Below are 17,000 nucleotides of genomic sequence, written 5' to 3'. Positions count from 1 at the left end.
AATGAAAACTGCCTTAACAGTTAATTTGGAGAACAGAAAGATTAAAGAAGAGATAGGAACAAATACCCATAGCTGATGGAATAATGATAGATGTGAAGACAGAACCACTTAACTCTAACCTTCATTGTTTTCTCTGCTGAAGATATAGAATGATCTTTGGTTTAAAAAGAACTGAACAAAAATGATAGCTATTAGATAAATAAATATATATTTATAGCTTTATCTATCTATATTTATAAATATAGGTTTCAAAGGACCATTAAAGCTTTAAACTTCATTATCATTACTATGACACCTGTTCATGTCTGCATGTATATATATATATATAAGAATTTTATGTTTCAGTATCCTGAAAGATGTAATAGATGTAATTGCTAAGTCATTCTCCATGATCTTTGAAAGATTATAGAGAAAAGGATCTAGTAGAACTGGAGAAAGACAAATAATCTGATTGTGGAAAATTGTAGTTCAATAAGTTTGACTTCAATTCCTGGCAACATTTTATACCATTCTGTTCCATGGATGGTTATTTTATATAGACTTATTCTTTAAAATATTAATTCAGTTATCAAAAAATAAGCTTTCAGGGATTTACTAATTTCCTATCCTATTGAGATGAAAATATTTAATAATAGGTAAGAAATTAATAGGAGAAATTTTCTTGCTTTACATTTAGACATGTATAGTGTTTTCCATTAGTGTTAGTGTTCTTCCTAAACTACCAAGAATGTATCTGGAGTATAATATATTAAGGTTAGAGATTTTTCTGGTTCTCTTATGGAAAATGATATTTGGACCAGAAATTATCTAAATTAAAAGTTGTTACCCAAGGTAAATAAGAAGGTAATAATTATAGAGCCCTTTAAGTTTCCAAAGGACTTTACATTCATTAACTCATTTGGTCCTTCCAATAATCCTGTGGGGGCAGATACGATGATTATTATTATCTCCACCGTAAATACAGATAAGACAATTGAGGTCCACAGAAATTAAATGAGTTGCCTATGTGCACATAAATGAATAAGGGTCAGAGGCTGGATTCAAACTCAAGTTTTCCTGCCCAGCATTCTATACACTATTCCACAATGATTCTGATGAGTTCAAGTCATGTAATTTATATACCATTCCTCTGGTATGTAAAGAACTGGCATATTTGATCACTGAACCACTTTCAGTGATCTTTGGTAATAATAATAGTCTTTATATAGCACATTAAGGTTTGCTTCTTTTTTAATCCTCACACTAATGCTGAGAGATAATACTGTTATCCCTGTTTCACAGATGGGAAAACTGGGGCTGAAAAAGAGATCAAATAATTCAACCTTGGTCAAGTAATGTTTTGCAGATGAAACTTCTAAGGTTCATATGTTTTGTGAAAGTCCTGACTTTACTCATATTTTGCTTTAGAAACTTTTCTGAAATGAGTTCATTTTTCTTCTCCCAACAACAGAGAAAAGGCAGAGTTAATTAATTCCTTTTGTTTGTTTCATTTGTTTTGCTTCAGTTTTTTCTGCCAGGGAGAATGACCTTTGGATTGGAAATAAAAACAGAATAAAAGTGGCTAGTGGGTAGTTTATGTTTTATAAGTAAGGAGATAGTAGGAAAGCATTTAGCTTCCCTTGATGAATTCAGTCATCTAATGTTGATAAAGTATATCCTTTGGTAGTGAAAAACACTTGGCAGATGCAACTGATGAACTATTATCAGTGATATGTAAAGGATAATGGAGAACAAGAAAGGTATCATAGAACTAGGGTCTAAATACTGCCTCCATTTTCAGAGAAGACATTTCAATCTACAAATTATAGATGAACTACCTTGATTTCAAATCCTGAGAAAATTCTAGAATATATTAATAAAGATATGATTGGCAAATATCTAGAAAAGGAAGCAAAGATAACCATATTTCCTTTATTTGAAAGGATTATTTAACTGGTAGATCAGATGAATGCTATCACGAGCGATATCTAGCTTTTGATAAAGAATGTGATAAAATATATTATGTTAATCTTGTGGGAAAGATGTAGCAGTATTGGTTAGATAAGAATACATTTAGATGGTTTAAAAAGTGATTGGTAATGCTCAAAAGAGTGATCACTAACTTGGTTCTGTAATATTTTGGATAAAAGCATAGGAGGCATCCTTATCAAAGTTGCCAATGATGTAAAGCTAGAAGGGTGTTAGACTCAAAAAAATCTTGGCCCCAAAATTGGGCTGAATCTAATATCCAATAAAGTGAAAATTAATGGGAATAAATATAAAGGCTTTTTTAATAATGGCTTTTTATTTTCAAAATATATACAAACATAGTTTTCAACACTCATCCTTACAAAATCTTGTGTTCTAAAATTTTCCCTCCCTTCTTCCAACTCCCTCCCCTAGAGAGCAAGTAATCCAATATAGGTTAAACATATGCAATTCTTCTCTACATATTTCCACAATTATCATGCTGCACAAGAAAAATCAGATCAAAAAGAAAAAAACTAAGAAACAAAACGAAAAGCAAACAAACAACAAAAACTTTGAAAATACCATATTGTGCTGCTCCATATTCAGTCCCTGTAGTCCTCTCTTTGGCTGTAGATGGCTCTCTCCATCATAAGTCTATTGGAATTGGCCTGAATCACCTATTTCAAAACCAGGTCATGAGGTCACACAGCCTCTCCCTCACAGGATCATATATTTATATTTTTAAGGTATTTTAAAGGCCACTTAGCCTTGCCTTCTCATTTTTATGGATGAGAAAAGAGAGTAAATAAAATACCCATGATCTTGTATTAAGGCTCAAGTGTTCTTACTAGATCTAAGTGACAGAGGAAGCATTTTAATTCGGGTCCTATAATTCCAACACCAATGATCTTTTCATTGACATCCTATTAATTTATCTTTTCACCCAATCTTGTTAAGCTCTTTTGAAAAAATGCTATCTGAAAATGGAATGAGTGGTTGCCTAAGGTATACTAGAATTTCTCTCACTGAAGATCTGCCAAGGGAAGCTGTGTGATTACTTGACATATGTGTCACACTGGATAGTCTTCTTCAGATAAGAATAAAACTAGATGGTCACTGAGGTCCCTTCCAATCACAAGTCCTCTGCTCTTATGATTCTGTGATTCCTTATCCTAATTAAACTTGACTAATTCCAAGGCCCTTTCCAACCTAGAGATTCTAAATCCCTACTCCCAACCCATTCCTCTTTCTGCTCATCTAATCTTATAGATTATAGAAAATTACAATGAGAAACCACTTTAGAGATATCTGATACAATATCCTCGTCTAATAGTTAGGAAGAAGTAAAATGACTTGTAAATGACATATTATGTCCTCATCGATTCATCAGTCAACAAAGCACTATGTACCAGGTATCATGCCAAGAATAGAAGATGCAAAGAAAAAAAAATTTTAGTATCAAGCTTACAATTCTATCAAGAAAATCACATATATACCTACAAGTATGTGTGTATGTGTGCACATATACATATATTTATGTATGGGTGTGTGTGTAAATAGAAGACAGACACAAAGTAAATGCTAAGTCTATATAAGTAGACTTAGTAATATAATATAAAGGGGAAACTCTTAGCACAGTGATGTCAAACTCAAATAGAAAGGAATTCCTGCAGGCCATACCTCAAATTTACATGATCTATGTTGCATCTTTCTTTATATATTAACCATCTCCCAATTATATTTTAATCTGGTTTTGGTCACATTCTGGGGTTTTGCCTGCTGCTTGCAATGAGTTTGACACTTGTTCTAGTAGTTGGTGATGCTTGAGTTAAACTTTGAAAAAGATTCTAGCAGGCAGAAGAGGGGAAGCAAGGTACTAGACTTGGCAATTACTGAATATATGAGATGAGGGAGAATGAGTAGCTGAGCGTGACTCCAAGTTAGAAAATCTGAGTGACTGCAAGGCTAGTGATGTTCTTATAGAAAGAAAGAAATTCAGAAGAGGGGTAGATTTTGGAAGAAAGAAATGGCAAGTCACTCCAGTATCTATGCCAAGAAAACTCTAAATGGGGTCATAAAGAGTCAGATATGACTGAAATAACTCAACCAACTGAAATAACCACCACCACCATCACCACCACAGCAACAGATTTTGGGAGAAAGATAGCAAATTCTGTTTTGGACCCACCAAATTTGAGATAATTATGGGCCATCCAATTCAAAATGTCTAATAGGTATTTGGAAATATAGGGGAGGAAAGATACATATACATATATTGATCTGGGAGTTATCTGCATTATAATTTGTTTTGTAATGCTGTATTGTAGAATCTTTGGATTATGTCTAGATTTCTGCTGATATGAATAGTGATGCCATTCATAATCACTCTATATATTTTTCCTCTTTTGGGTTATTACAAACAGTGATGCCATGATAGCCTTGTATAATGTTTTTTCTTTGGGGGATCATTTCCTTGGCATAGAAGCTCCTAAGGCAAGTGCCAGATCTTAATTATATTTGTATCTTTCCTACTCTATAAGTTTCACAAGGTTTTGAGTCTATTTCTAGAACCTATATTTTTTCCATTGATCAATTTTTTCTGTTTTAAGTTCGAACCTTAAGGACATCATCATTATCTAAAAAGTAAATTATATTTTTGTCAATTTATTGCTGAGGGGAACATTTGAGATGATGAAAGAAAGAATTTATTCCATTATATACAGGTCGCTCCTCTTGCCACCATCCATTGGACATGACTTGTACAATTATTCTTATAGAATCATTTCACTTTCAAAAGTTTATAAGCAGCAAAATGGTGCAATGGATAGAATACTGGACCTGGAGTAAGCAGTCCTGAGTTCAAAAATTGATTTAATTGTTTACTAGCTATGTGACCCTAGACAAGTCAATTAAACTCTTTCTGTCTCCATCATCTGTAAAATGAGAATAACAATAGCACTTAGCTCCCAGGAATTCTGTTGGGATAAAATGAGATAATATTTCTAAATGCTTTGCAAACCTTAAAAGTACTGCATAACACTAGCTATTATTAGCATGTCAGGTTCTGTAAAAATATTTTATATATGTGAATGAGTATTAAATCTATTTACTATATAATTTTGTTTATCATCTTATATTAAATTTCTATATTATATTAAGTCTATAATTTCAAGAGTTTTGTCATATTTAAATATATATTAGCCTTATTTCTCAGTTCTCAGGATAAAAATATACCTTTATATTTTTTGATGTCATATTTTGTTTTTCCTGGAAGGATATGATAATTTTCTTTGAGTGAATATCTTGTATCCCAAGTCAAAAATCATATTCAAGTCATATTCAAATCATTTTCAATGAGTTACATAAATAGAATTGCAAATTATTTTTGTAAATTTATTTTGATGTAGCTTATCTAATATAGTCTGACTTATGTTTTTCTGTTGTAGATAAGATTTATTATGAAAACATTCAGAAGATCAGAGACTTGGGCTTCAAGCAGCATGGTTTCAACATACTTATCAGTAACCAATTGAGCTATCATAGAGATGTGCCAGATACAAGGAGCATGGAGTATGTAACTATTTTCTGTAAATGCCATTTAACATTGTGCTCTTGGGGGCTCTTTTAATCAAATCATGAGGATGACATTGAAATCTTGCAGTTAGCCATCAATTTCTTGCTTGGCAACCCTGAGAAAGAATTCCAATACTGCTGTGCTTCAAGTGCAATCATCTGAGAATATATTTTTACACAGAGTTTTTTTTTTTTTTTAAAGAATGTAGGCCAGTGTGAAAGAATACTCGATCTGAAATCAGAGGTCATATGGATTTGAATTCTGACTATGCCATTTATAACTTGTATAACTTAAGCAAGCACAAACTTTCTGGACCCCAGTTTTCCTTATCTGAAAAATAAAAGGTTTTGATTAGATGATTTCCAAGATTTCCTCTAACATCAAATCTATGACCTCATTTATTATCGACACAAAATCATTTTTCTCTATATAGCTCTCCTTTTCAACGTTCTTAATGATTTTTATGATTATATTCTTCAATTCCTAGCATGTAGCTAATTAATGAACTGATTGATTGATTGATATCTCTTTGTATGAGTTTCTGGTTGTCTTCAACTAAAGAGGGATGATAATCTCCCTTCTATCAAGGAGGTTTGTCTCTGAGCTCAGGAGTAGGATGACACCAAAGTAAGAATGATTTGAAACCACAAAATCCACAATTTGAAACCATAAATCCTGAATCCAGGAATCTACAAGATTTCTTATATGGTTCAAAATTACAAATTAGATGGCTAATAGGAGAAAAGTGGTAATTATACCTAATTTAAAAATTTATCTTGACCATATCATGTAAGAAAGATATAAGTCTAATACAATGGAGAATACTTTTCCCAGGTTGAATGTTTACATTCCACACAGAAAAATGAAGATATATTACTGGTAAATACTAGAATATTAGTTGGGATGCTGCTCACTAGTTAGTAGTATGCAGTGGCTAGACTCCTTCCAATATACAGGTATATATGTGTCTTAAAAAAAAATGATGTTTTCCTCCTAGAAATTTAGTTACACAATACATTTTTTAAAATTGATGTATGTTGCAAAGCTCCAAATAAAACTCAAAAATTAAGATACTTATATTTTGGCAAGTATAATACAATGTATTACAATGTACAAATACAATGTAACAAAGTAATGAAAAATAATATAATGTAAGATGATATGATATATGCAATGTAATATAAGTGTTAAAGTAATATGGATTGTTCTATAGCAAAGCTATGGGTTGCAATCCCATATGGGCTCATGGAACTGATTGTGGGGGTTGTAAAGAATTTGGCAAAAGTAAAAAGTATCAAATATTCTGCTAATATTTACTTCTTTATGTAAAAATAAATAAATCAATTTCATTAGTATGCAAATTTGCTTTCATCTTTAATAAATGGTAAAATTATATACACACCAAAGAATTGTTTTTAATTTTTTTGTTTTAAATTTATTTTTCATTATTCCATTTTTCCAAATGCATATAAAGATAGTTTTTTACATTCATTTTTGTAAGATTTTGTGTCCCCTAATTTTTTCTCCCTCCCTCCCTCCCTCACCTCTCATCTCTCCAAGACAGTAAGCAACCTGATATAGGTTATATACATATACAATTTTTTAAAACAAATTTCCATATTTGTCATATTGTGCAAGAAAAATCAGGCCAAAAGAGAAAAATAACAAGAAAGGAAAAAAAACAACCAAAAAAGATAAAAATACTATGCTTTGATCCATAATCAATCTCTATAGCTCGCTCACTCTGGATGTGGATGGCATTTTCCATTCCAAGTCTACTGGAATTGTCTTGAATCACCACATTGCTGAGAAGAGCTAAGTCTGTCATAGTTGATTACCACATAATCTTGCTATTACTTTATACAATATTCCGTATCTTCACTTCATTCAGCATCAATTCATGTAAGTCTTTCCAGGCTCTTCTGAAACCAGTCTGATCATCATTTGTTAGAGAATAATAATATTCCATTAAATTCATATCCCATAATTTATTCAGCCATTCCCCAACTGATTGGCATCCATTCAATTTCCGGTTCCTTGCCACTACAAAAAGAGCTGCTACAAACATAAAATAAATTTCTTTATGTTTTATCATCAGTAAATATTTGATTTGCATAAGTATTTTATATGCTTATATATCCAGTGCTGTGTAAAATTTTCTCAGGTGAAAATGATTGTGACTGGAAAAAGTTTAAGACACCCTGTTATTTTTCTTCTTCCAAATCCATCTCTGTAGTTATTAAGTTTTGTTTTCTTTATATGTGATTTTTAGTGACCATAGTCAACACATAACTGTATGTTACTCTTACTCCATGGCCTCACCTTTGCATTACCTTCTAAATCTCTCCATTTTTCTTTGCATTCTTCATACTTATTGCTGTGTATAGTAATATTCTATTACATTAATATTTTATTCAGTTATTTATAAATTATTAAGTAAATAATTTTGTTTCCAATTATTTTGTTCTTACAAATAAAGCAGGCACAAATACTATTGTTCAAATAGATCTTTTCCTTTTCTCTACATCCTTAAGATAAAATCCAATCAATGGGATCTCTGGGTTAGTTAGGGGGGCTGATCAGTTGGGTGATAGACTGTTGTTGCAATTGCAAGCATGGATTGTGCTGCAAAATAACATTGTTTCCTTGAAGCTGAACCTCTTCCTATTTAAATTTTTAAATTTTATCTTGTTTAAATTTTATCTTGTTAAGCCTTTTTGCTAGTTTTATAGCTATAAGTGCAATTATAAAATAATTTAAAATACATTCAGATTATTAGAGAATTTGAACAATTTTTTTTAGTTTTCATTAATACATTGCATTTCCTTCTCCAAAAAATTATTTCTTCACCAATTGAATCATTTTATTTTTCTTCATTTCCACTGTGTTGTCTATGACTTTATCTTCACCTAATATTAACTCTTTTCTTGATTCTGTCTATTAGTATTTTCATATTTTTCTATTATATTCTCTGTAATCTTAATTCTTTTTTATTATTTTCTTCCAATCATTTTTTTAAAAAAGCATCATTCACTTCCTCACTTCAATTTCCACCATTATTTTTAAACAACTTCAAATTCAATTTTCATATCAACTTGTTTTTTTTTTTTTTGCCAGTGTTAATTTTTGTTCTAACTCATTAAGTATATAATCAATACATTTGAGATCATCTCTTGGGTGTTTTGCATCATCTTTCTCTCTCTGTACTGCTTTGGTATATGCTTCAGTTGATCTCATATATCTATTTCTCTAAAGATAGTTATGTCAATTTATTTTACTCATTTTTATTTCTCTTTTTCTAAATTTCTGTTGTTTTTGAGGGCAGTGTGAAGAATCCAGCTTCTTAACTCTCCCATTCCCCCAGAATTCCCAGTTATTTTTCTTTAAAAAATTCTCTTCTAAATTAGACACAGATGAGAATGGGCAGTCTTCAATTTAATGGATTAAATTTCAAAAGTTTGTTTATAAGTTGATGTAACACAAAAATTATAAATGAATCATACAAATAAAATCCAATGACCATAATTTTGACAATTTTGGAGAAAGACCCATTAGAACTATAGAACATATTTTAAATACATATTTTAAAATTAAAAACATTTTTAAAATATATTTTTCCATGAAAAATGTAAATTGGAAATAGAAAAACCTGTCAGATTGGGAAGGACAAAGAATACTTTATTTAAAATATAGGATTATTAAGATTATTAAGATCATAGGCTCATCCCATCCAGCTAGAGGTGGAAGGGAGCTCAGAAGCCATTTTCAGTCAAACCCAACTCATTTTATAGATAAAGAGGCTGTGGACCATGGAGGTCAAATGATTGGTTCAATGTTATAAAAGACTGATAAATGTCCAAAGTGGAATTTGAACTGAAATCTGCTCATTTCAAAGCCTACAAAAACTTTCTGCTATACCACACATTTTATCAAATGTTAAAAATGAAAATTTTAATTCAGTGTTTCTTTTCTTAATGGTTTTTTTTTTCCTCTTGACACTTTATTGACATGCTGCTGGATAATGTCTAAGTTCACCTTCTATAACCTCCCTTCCACTGAATGAAAAGTAAATTCAGCACAATGAAAAGTTTGGGATGAACATGTGTAGGATCTTGGCAAAATAGGTTTGCTTTTTTGGATTTCAATTCCATCATCTGTAAAATGAGGTATTGGGTAAGACGATCTTTAAAATTTCTTGCAGTTCTGAAGTTTACCAAAATAAGGCCAAATAATCAGTCATACCTGTATGTGCCAAAATGTTTGTAGCAGCCCTGTTTGTAGTGGCCAGAAACTGGAAAATGAATGGATGCCCATCAATTGGAGAATGGCTGGGTAAATTGTGGTATATGAATGTTATGGAATATTATTGCTCTGTAAGGAATGACCAGCAGGATGAATACAGAGAGGCTTGGAGAGACCTACATGGACTGATGCTAAGTGAGATGAGCAGAACCAGGAGATCATTATACACTTCGACAACGATATTGTATGAGGATGTATTCTGATGGAAGTGGATCTCTCTGACAAAGAGACTTAACTGAGTTTCATTGGAGAAATGATGGACAGAAACAGCTACACCCAAAGAAGGAATACTGGGAAATGAATGTGAACTATTTGCATTTTTGATTTTCTTCCCGAGTTATTTTTACCTTCTGAATCCAATTCTCCCTGTGCAACAAGAGAACTGTTCGGTTCTGCAAATATGTATTGTATCTAGGATATACTGCAACATGTTTAGCTTATATAGGACTGCTTGCCATCCTGGGGGGGGGGGGGGGGGGAAGGAGGGAGGGAGGGGAAAAAGTGAAACATAAGTGATTGCAAGGGATAATGTCGTGTAGAAATTATCCTGGCATGGATTCTGTCAATGCGAAGTTATTATTAAATAAAATAAAATTTATAAAAAAAAAAAAAAAAAAAAACAAATAATCAGTCATAGCAAGAAAAAACAAATATTTGGAAAATAATAGAAAAGTGATCCTACATTCTTAATCTTTTAACAAGTTGGGATAGCTTATTATTAGTGTTATTAATACTAGCTTTTATAAATTTTTAAATAGTGCTTATAAATATTTACAATATGGATATTATAATTTTATTGATTAGTTTGTTAAATAGCTAACATTTTAAGTGATTTTTTTTAGTAGAGACTTGTGATGATTTATTCACAATGGGAATCTCAAACTAACAAGTTTTCTGTTATTACCTTATACCACCTATATCTTTCTTTAAATATCAGTCACAAGTTTAAGCTAGCAAGATCAGACATATTGAAATCACAATTTTATTGATCTTTTAGATATCCTGAAATATTTTATAAGTGCTTTAGAAATGTTATCTCATTTTATCTTTATAACAACCCTGGGAGGTAAGTGCTATTATTATTTCCATTTTATAGTTGAATAAACTGAGACAATTGGGTTAAATGATTTGCACAGAGTCATATACCTAGTCAATATCTGAGGCAAACAGAATTTAAATTCAAGACTTTCTGATTTCAGGTCCAGTGCTATATACTATCATAATCTAATGAACTGGGGTGGTATAGTGAAAGGGGTGCTGGATTTGGGAAGCAAAAAACTTACATGGATAAGTCATTTAACCTCTTTATACCTCACTTTCTCCTATCTCTAAAATGGAAATATTGATACTTTTACTATTCCCTTAGCAAGATTGTGAAGAGGAAAACCATTTGGAAGCTGTAAACTACAGTACAAATGTTAGCTTCTCTCATAAATAGAATGAAATCAAGGACAAATAGAGAATATTAGAAATGGGTATCTAAGTTTTGGTAAATTAGAATCTGAATCATTCAATGTTTTTCACTGACTATTTTTCTTCTTATTTATATCTCAATAGATGTAAAGGCAAGTCTTATCCCTCCTCTCTGCCGATTGCCAGCATTATCATTTGTTTCCACAATGAAGTGCTTTCTGTCTTGCTTCGGACAGTACATAGTGTCATTGATCAAACTCCACCGCATCTCCTTCATGAAATTATTTTGATAGATGACCACAGTGAATTTGGTAAGGAACTCATGTTAAAAATGAAAACTGTTTTCCCCCTCGGACTGCAGTGATAGCCCTGAGGCAATTGGCTTTTCTCCTTTTTTCTGACAATTGACATTCATACAGCACAGTAATTCTAATAGGACTAGGTCCAATAAAGAGCTCTATTATCCAATAAATGCTAGTTTTAAGAAAATTAGTGTATTTAGTTAATAGTATCACAGCAGAAGTTTTATAGGTCATCTTCTCTTTTTTTCTCTTTTTTTTTTATTATAATAACTTTTTATTGACAGAACCCATGACAGGATAATTTTTTACAACATTATCCCTTGCACTCACTTCTGTTCCGATTTTTCCCCTCTCTCCCTCTATCCCTTCCCCCAAATGACAAGCAGTCCTATATATGTTAAATATGTCACAATATATCCTAGATACAATATATGTGTGCAGACCTAACAGTTTTCTTGTTGCACAGGAAGAATTGGATTCAGAACGTAAAAATAACCTGAGAAGAAAAACAAAAATGCGAACAGTTTACATTCATTTCCCAGTGTTCTTTCTTTGGGTGTAGCTGCTTCTGTCCATCATTGATCATTTGAAACTGAGTTAGGTCTCTTTGTCAAAGAAATCCACTTCCATCAGAATACATCCTCATACAGTATTGTTGTTGAAGTATATAATGATCTCCTAGTTCTGCTCATTTCATTAGCATCAGTTCATGTAAGTCTCTCCAAGAATCTCTGTATTCATCCTGCTAGTCATTTCTTACAGAACAATAATATTCCATAACATTCATATACCACAATTTACCCAACCTTTCTCCAATTGATGGGTATCCATTCATTTTCCAGTTTCTAGCCACTACAAAAAGGGCTGCCACAAACATTTTGGCACATACAGGTCCCTTTCCCTTCTTTAGTATCTCTTTGGGATATAAATCTAGTAATAATGCTGCTGGATCAAAGGGTATACACAGTTTGATAACTTTTTGGGCATAATTCCAGATTGCTCTCCAGAATAGTTGGATTCATTCACAACTCCACCAAGAATGCATCAGTGTCCCAGTTTTCCCGCATCCCCTCCAACATTCATCATTATTTTTTCCTGTCATCTTAGCCAATCTGACAGGTGTGTAGTGGTATCTCAGAGTTGTCTAATTTGCATTTCTCTGATCAATAGTGATTTGGAACACTCTTTCATATGAGTGGTAATAGTTTCAATTTCATTATCTGAAAATTATCTGTTCATATCCTTTGACCATTTATCAATTGGAGAATGGCTTGATTTCTTATAAATTAGAGTCAATTCTTTATATATTTTGGAAATGAGGCCTTTATCAGAACCTTTAACTGTGAAAATGTTTTCCCAGTTTGTTGCTTTCCTTCTAATCATTTGCATTAGTTTTGTTTGTACAAAGGCTTTTTAATTTGATATAATCAAAATTTTCTATTTTGTGATCAGTAATGGTGTCTAGTTCATCTTTGGTCACAAATTTCTTCCTCCTCCACAAGTCTGAGAGATAAACTATATAGGTCATCTTCTCTAACCCTCATTTTTATAGGCAGCTAGATAACCCAATGAATAGAGCACTAAACTTGCAATCAGAAATACTTGAGTTCAAATCCTGCCTCAGATACTTACTACCTGTATGACTTTGGGCAAATCACTTAATGCCTGACTGCCTCAGTTACCACATCTCTAAAATGGAGGTAATAATACCACTTACTTCCCAGGGTTGTTTGTGAGGATAAATGAGACAATATTTGTAAGGTCTTTTTTTAAAAAAGCTTAAAGTGCCATTAAAAATGCACTTTCAGCTATCACCAAAGCCATTTGGCATTGGCTAAGAAATAGATTTGTTGATCAGTGGAATAGGTTAGGTTCACAAGACAAAATAGTCAATAACTATAGCAATCTAGTGTTTGACAAACCCAAAGATCCCAACTTTTGCAATAAGAATTCATTATTTGATAAAAACTGCTGGGAAAACTGGAAATTAGTAAGGCAGAAATTAGGCATGGACCCACACTTAACACCATATACCAAGATAAGATCAAAATGGGTTCATGATTTAGATATAAAGAACAAGATCATAAATAAATTAGAGGAACATAGGATAGTGGAGGAGGAAGGAATTTGTGACCAAAGAAGAACTAGAGATCATTATTGATCAAAAAATAGAAAATTTTGATTACATCAAATTAAAAAGCCTTTGTACAAACAAAATCAGAAGAGAAGCAACAAACTGGGAAAACATTTTTACAATTAAAGGCTCTGATAAAGGCCTCATTTCCAAAATATATAGAGCATTGACTCTAATTTATAAGAAATCAAGCCATTCTCCACTTGAGAAATGGTCAGAGGATATAAACAGACAATTTTCAGATGATGAAATTGAAACTATTTCCACTCATATGAAAGTGTTCCAAATCACTATTGATCAGAGAAATGCAAATTAAGACAACTCTGAGATACCACTACACACCTGTCAGATTGGCTAAGATGACAGGAAAAAATAATGATGAATGTTGGAGGGGATGCGGGAAAACTGGGACACTGATGCATTCTTGGTGGAGTTGTGAATGAATCCAACTATTCTGGAGAGCAATCTGGAATTATGCCCAAAAAGTTATCAAACTGTGTATACCCTTTGATCCAGCAGCATTATTACTAGATTTATATCCCAATGAGATACTAAAGAAAGGAAAGGGACCTGTGCCAAAATGTTTGTGGCAGCCCTTTTTGTCATGGCTAGAAACTGAAAAATGAATGTATGCCCATCAATTGGAGAATGGTTGGGTAAATTGTCGTATATGAATGTTATGGAATATTATTGTTCTGTAAGAAATGACCAGCAGGATGAATATAGAGAGGCTTGGAGAGTCTTAAATGAATTGATGCTAAGTGAAATGAGCAGAACCAGGAGATCATTATACACTTCAACAACAACACTGTATGAGGATGTATTCTGATGGAAATGGATATCTTCAACAAAGAGAAGAATTAATTCAATTCCAATTGATCTGTCCAATTGATGGACAGAATCAGCTACACCCAGAGAAGGAACACTGGGAAATGAGTGGAAACTGTTTGCATTTTTGTTTTTCTTCCCAGGTTATTTTTACCTTCTGAATCCAATTCTTCCTGTGCAATAAGAGAACTGTTCGGTTGTGCACACATATATTGTATCTAGGATATACTATAACAAATTGAACATGTATAAGACTACTTGCCATCTAGGGGAGGAGGTGGAGGAAGGGAAGGGAAAAATCAGAAGTGAGTTCAAGGGATAATGTTGTTAAAAAAAATTACCCATGCATATGTACTGTCAATAAAAAGTTACAATTATTTTTAAAAAAAGATTTAGGAAAGAGAAAAAAATGCTAGCTATTATTATGCAAATTGAGAACAAATACAAATTGCTTTCCCAAGGTCAAACAACTAGTAATTGACAGAGTCAGTACTTGAAAGACAGGTCTTCTGACTCAAAATCTAGCATTTTTCCCATTGTGTCATGCAAACCCTGTTAAATGTATCTTATTGTCATCATCATCATTCTAGTTTACTACTAATATACAAGAACTATATAGGTTTATATCATCCAGCTTGCAAACATCTATATATAAAAAGTAACTGGCTCATGCTATGGATGAATTGGGGTTCTAGTTAAAACCATGAAGAGAGAGAGGGAATTCCTCTTTTGGAGGATGACATTATGTTTATGACCAAGGCTGTAAACATTTCCTGAATCATTGAATGAATTACTGACATAAAAGCAATGTTAGTATAAATACTTCCCTCAGTAGAAGGTCTGGATGAGAGCAATTTGTTCCATTGGCCAGGAAGGCAGGTGAGGCAGGTATTGGACAGCACTTAGAGCTTAGGCAACAAAGACCTGGAGATCTTCCACCATTTCTCAACCAGTGGTTGTGACTGTCCTGCCCCTGAACCAAGGTGGATCTGGAAAAGAGAATGAATCCAATGACTTTATGCAACTTTGCCTCACTTAAGTCCTATTTGCCCATTAATCAAAATATTCCCAGGCTAGCCCACAACAGCCCATAATATGCTTAAAGTATTATGGGAGGAGAAGGCAGTGAAGGAAGAACCAAAGGAAAAGACTAAGTAGAAGAAGCTACGGGAGAATGAGGGAATAATAATTTTTTTAAATGACTTTAAAGTATAGAGACAATAGATCAGTCAACTTATAGGGGAAAATTAGGTAATTTTAACTACTTCCTGGATTAGATAATGCTTTAATGAGGTAGCTAAGTAATAAGTCACTATTTGAAATGTTGTTTTTGTGAGGAAAAAAAACCCTGAGTTTCCAAACAAACTTTCAGAACAAAAACTACTTATAAATTGTGAGCTGATTGCATTGTACTGTGTATGCTTTAGAGAAAAGTGTTTGAAAAGGACATATAGATGTTGGGAGAAGTCCAGGAGATCGCAGCCAAAAGACTTAGTTCATAAAATATGAAGAGATTTAATAAATTTAGTTTATTTAAAATAAGAAGATGAAGATAGCATAAGAGGACATGAGTTTCTAAATAATTCTCTTAGGTCAAAGTCAAGATTATCCACTTAGAAAAGGTCAAAGGAACTTTTGGTTAAACATTAGGATTTTTTTTAACTTGGAAGTTATTTAAAAACTAAAATAGTTTATGTGAGTGTACTGTATCTTCTCCAGTTGTTCTAATGCCAGACATATTTAGGCCTTAACCACATACTTTTAGACATTAGTCAATGGATTATCCTGAGGTCAACTTTAATAAGCAGAGAGTGGGTAAACTTAATCTCCAGCTCAGGCCCTGTCTCTTAATCCTTCCTCTAAATCTTGTAATTCAGAGTCTCTGCCAAATAAACCCCTTTATGCCTGCTCCATTCTCTCACTCTCCATTCAATAACCCAATCTCCCCAGTGTCCCTTCTATCATGCTTCCACTTTAATACCCCTATTCTATTTAAAAATTTTTTCTCAATATTGTGCAAAAACAAATTTTAACATTCATTTTAAAATATTTTGAGTTATTTCCATAATAACTAATGAGTCCTAATGGGCATGTACCACAGAGAAATGAAACTAAAGTAATAAAAAGTTAAAAAGAATAAAACATTATTAGGCTGAACACATATAGTACTAAAAATATAATTATGTGAGCATTATGCAATTTTATTGATACAGATTTGCAAAGACCTACATAACTCATGTTTCCCGCCAAAGAATAATGTCAATAGCACATTTTTAAAACAATAAAATGTTAGAGGACCTAAAAAAATTTTTGAGTTAAAAAATTCCCTCTCTTTCTCTGCTCCCACCTCCTAGAGAAGTCAAGCAATTTGATTTAGATTATACATGTGCAGTCATGCAAAACATATTTCTATACTAGACATGTTGTGAAAAAAACAGACCAAAAAAAAAAACCCTAAGGAAAATAAAGTTGAAAAAGTATGCTTTGGTCTGCAATT

The 17,000-nt window shown here is 32.4% G+C and overlaps 1 protein-coding gene across 2 annotated transcripts in view; it reads left to right on the top strand.

Annotated features, from left to right (window-relative positions):
- The window catches only part of LOC127564957 (polypeptide N-acetylgalactosaminyltransferase 11-like), a 99,484-nt gene that overhangs the window by 21,136 nt on the left and 61,348 nt on the right, over positions 1-17,000 (top strand). For both annotated transcript variants that reach the window (XM_052001817.1, XM_052001818.1), the window contains exons 3-4: positions 5,397-5,520; positions 11,384-11,550. In XM_052001817.1, coding sequence (XP_051857777.1) covers positions 5,397-5,520; positions 11,384-11,550 — 291 coding nt within the window. The remainder of the gene's footprint in view (positions 1-5,396; positions 5,521-11,383; positions 11,551-17,000) is intronic.

Source organism: Antechinus flavipes, chromosome 5 (genome assembly GCF_016432865.1).
Source record: "Antechinus flavipes isolate AdamAnt ecotype Samford, QLD, Australia chromosome 5, AdamAnt_v2, whole genome shotgun sequence".
Taxonomy (NCBI): Eukaryota; Metazoa; Chordata; class Mammalia; order Dasyuromorphia; family Dasyuridae; genus Antechinus; species Antechinus flavipes.
This window is presented reverse-complemented; position numbering and strand designations above follow the sequence as displayed.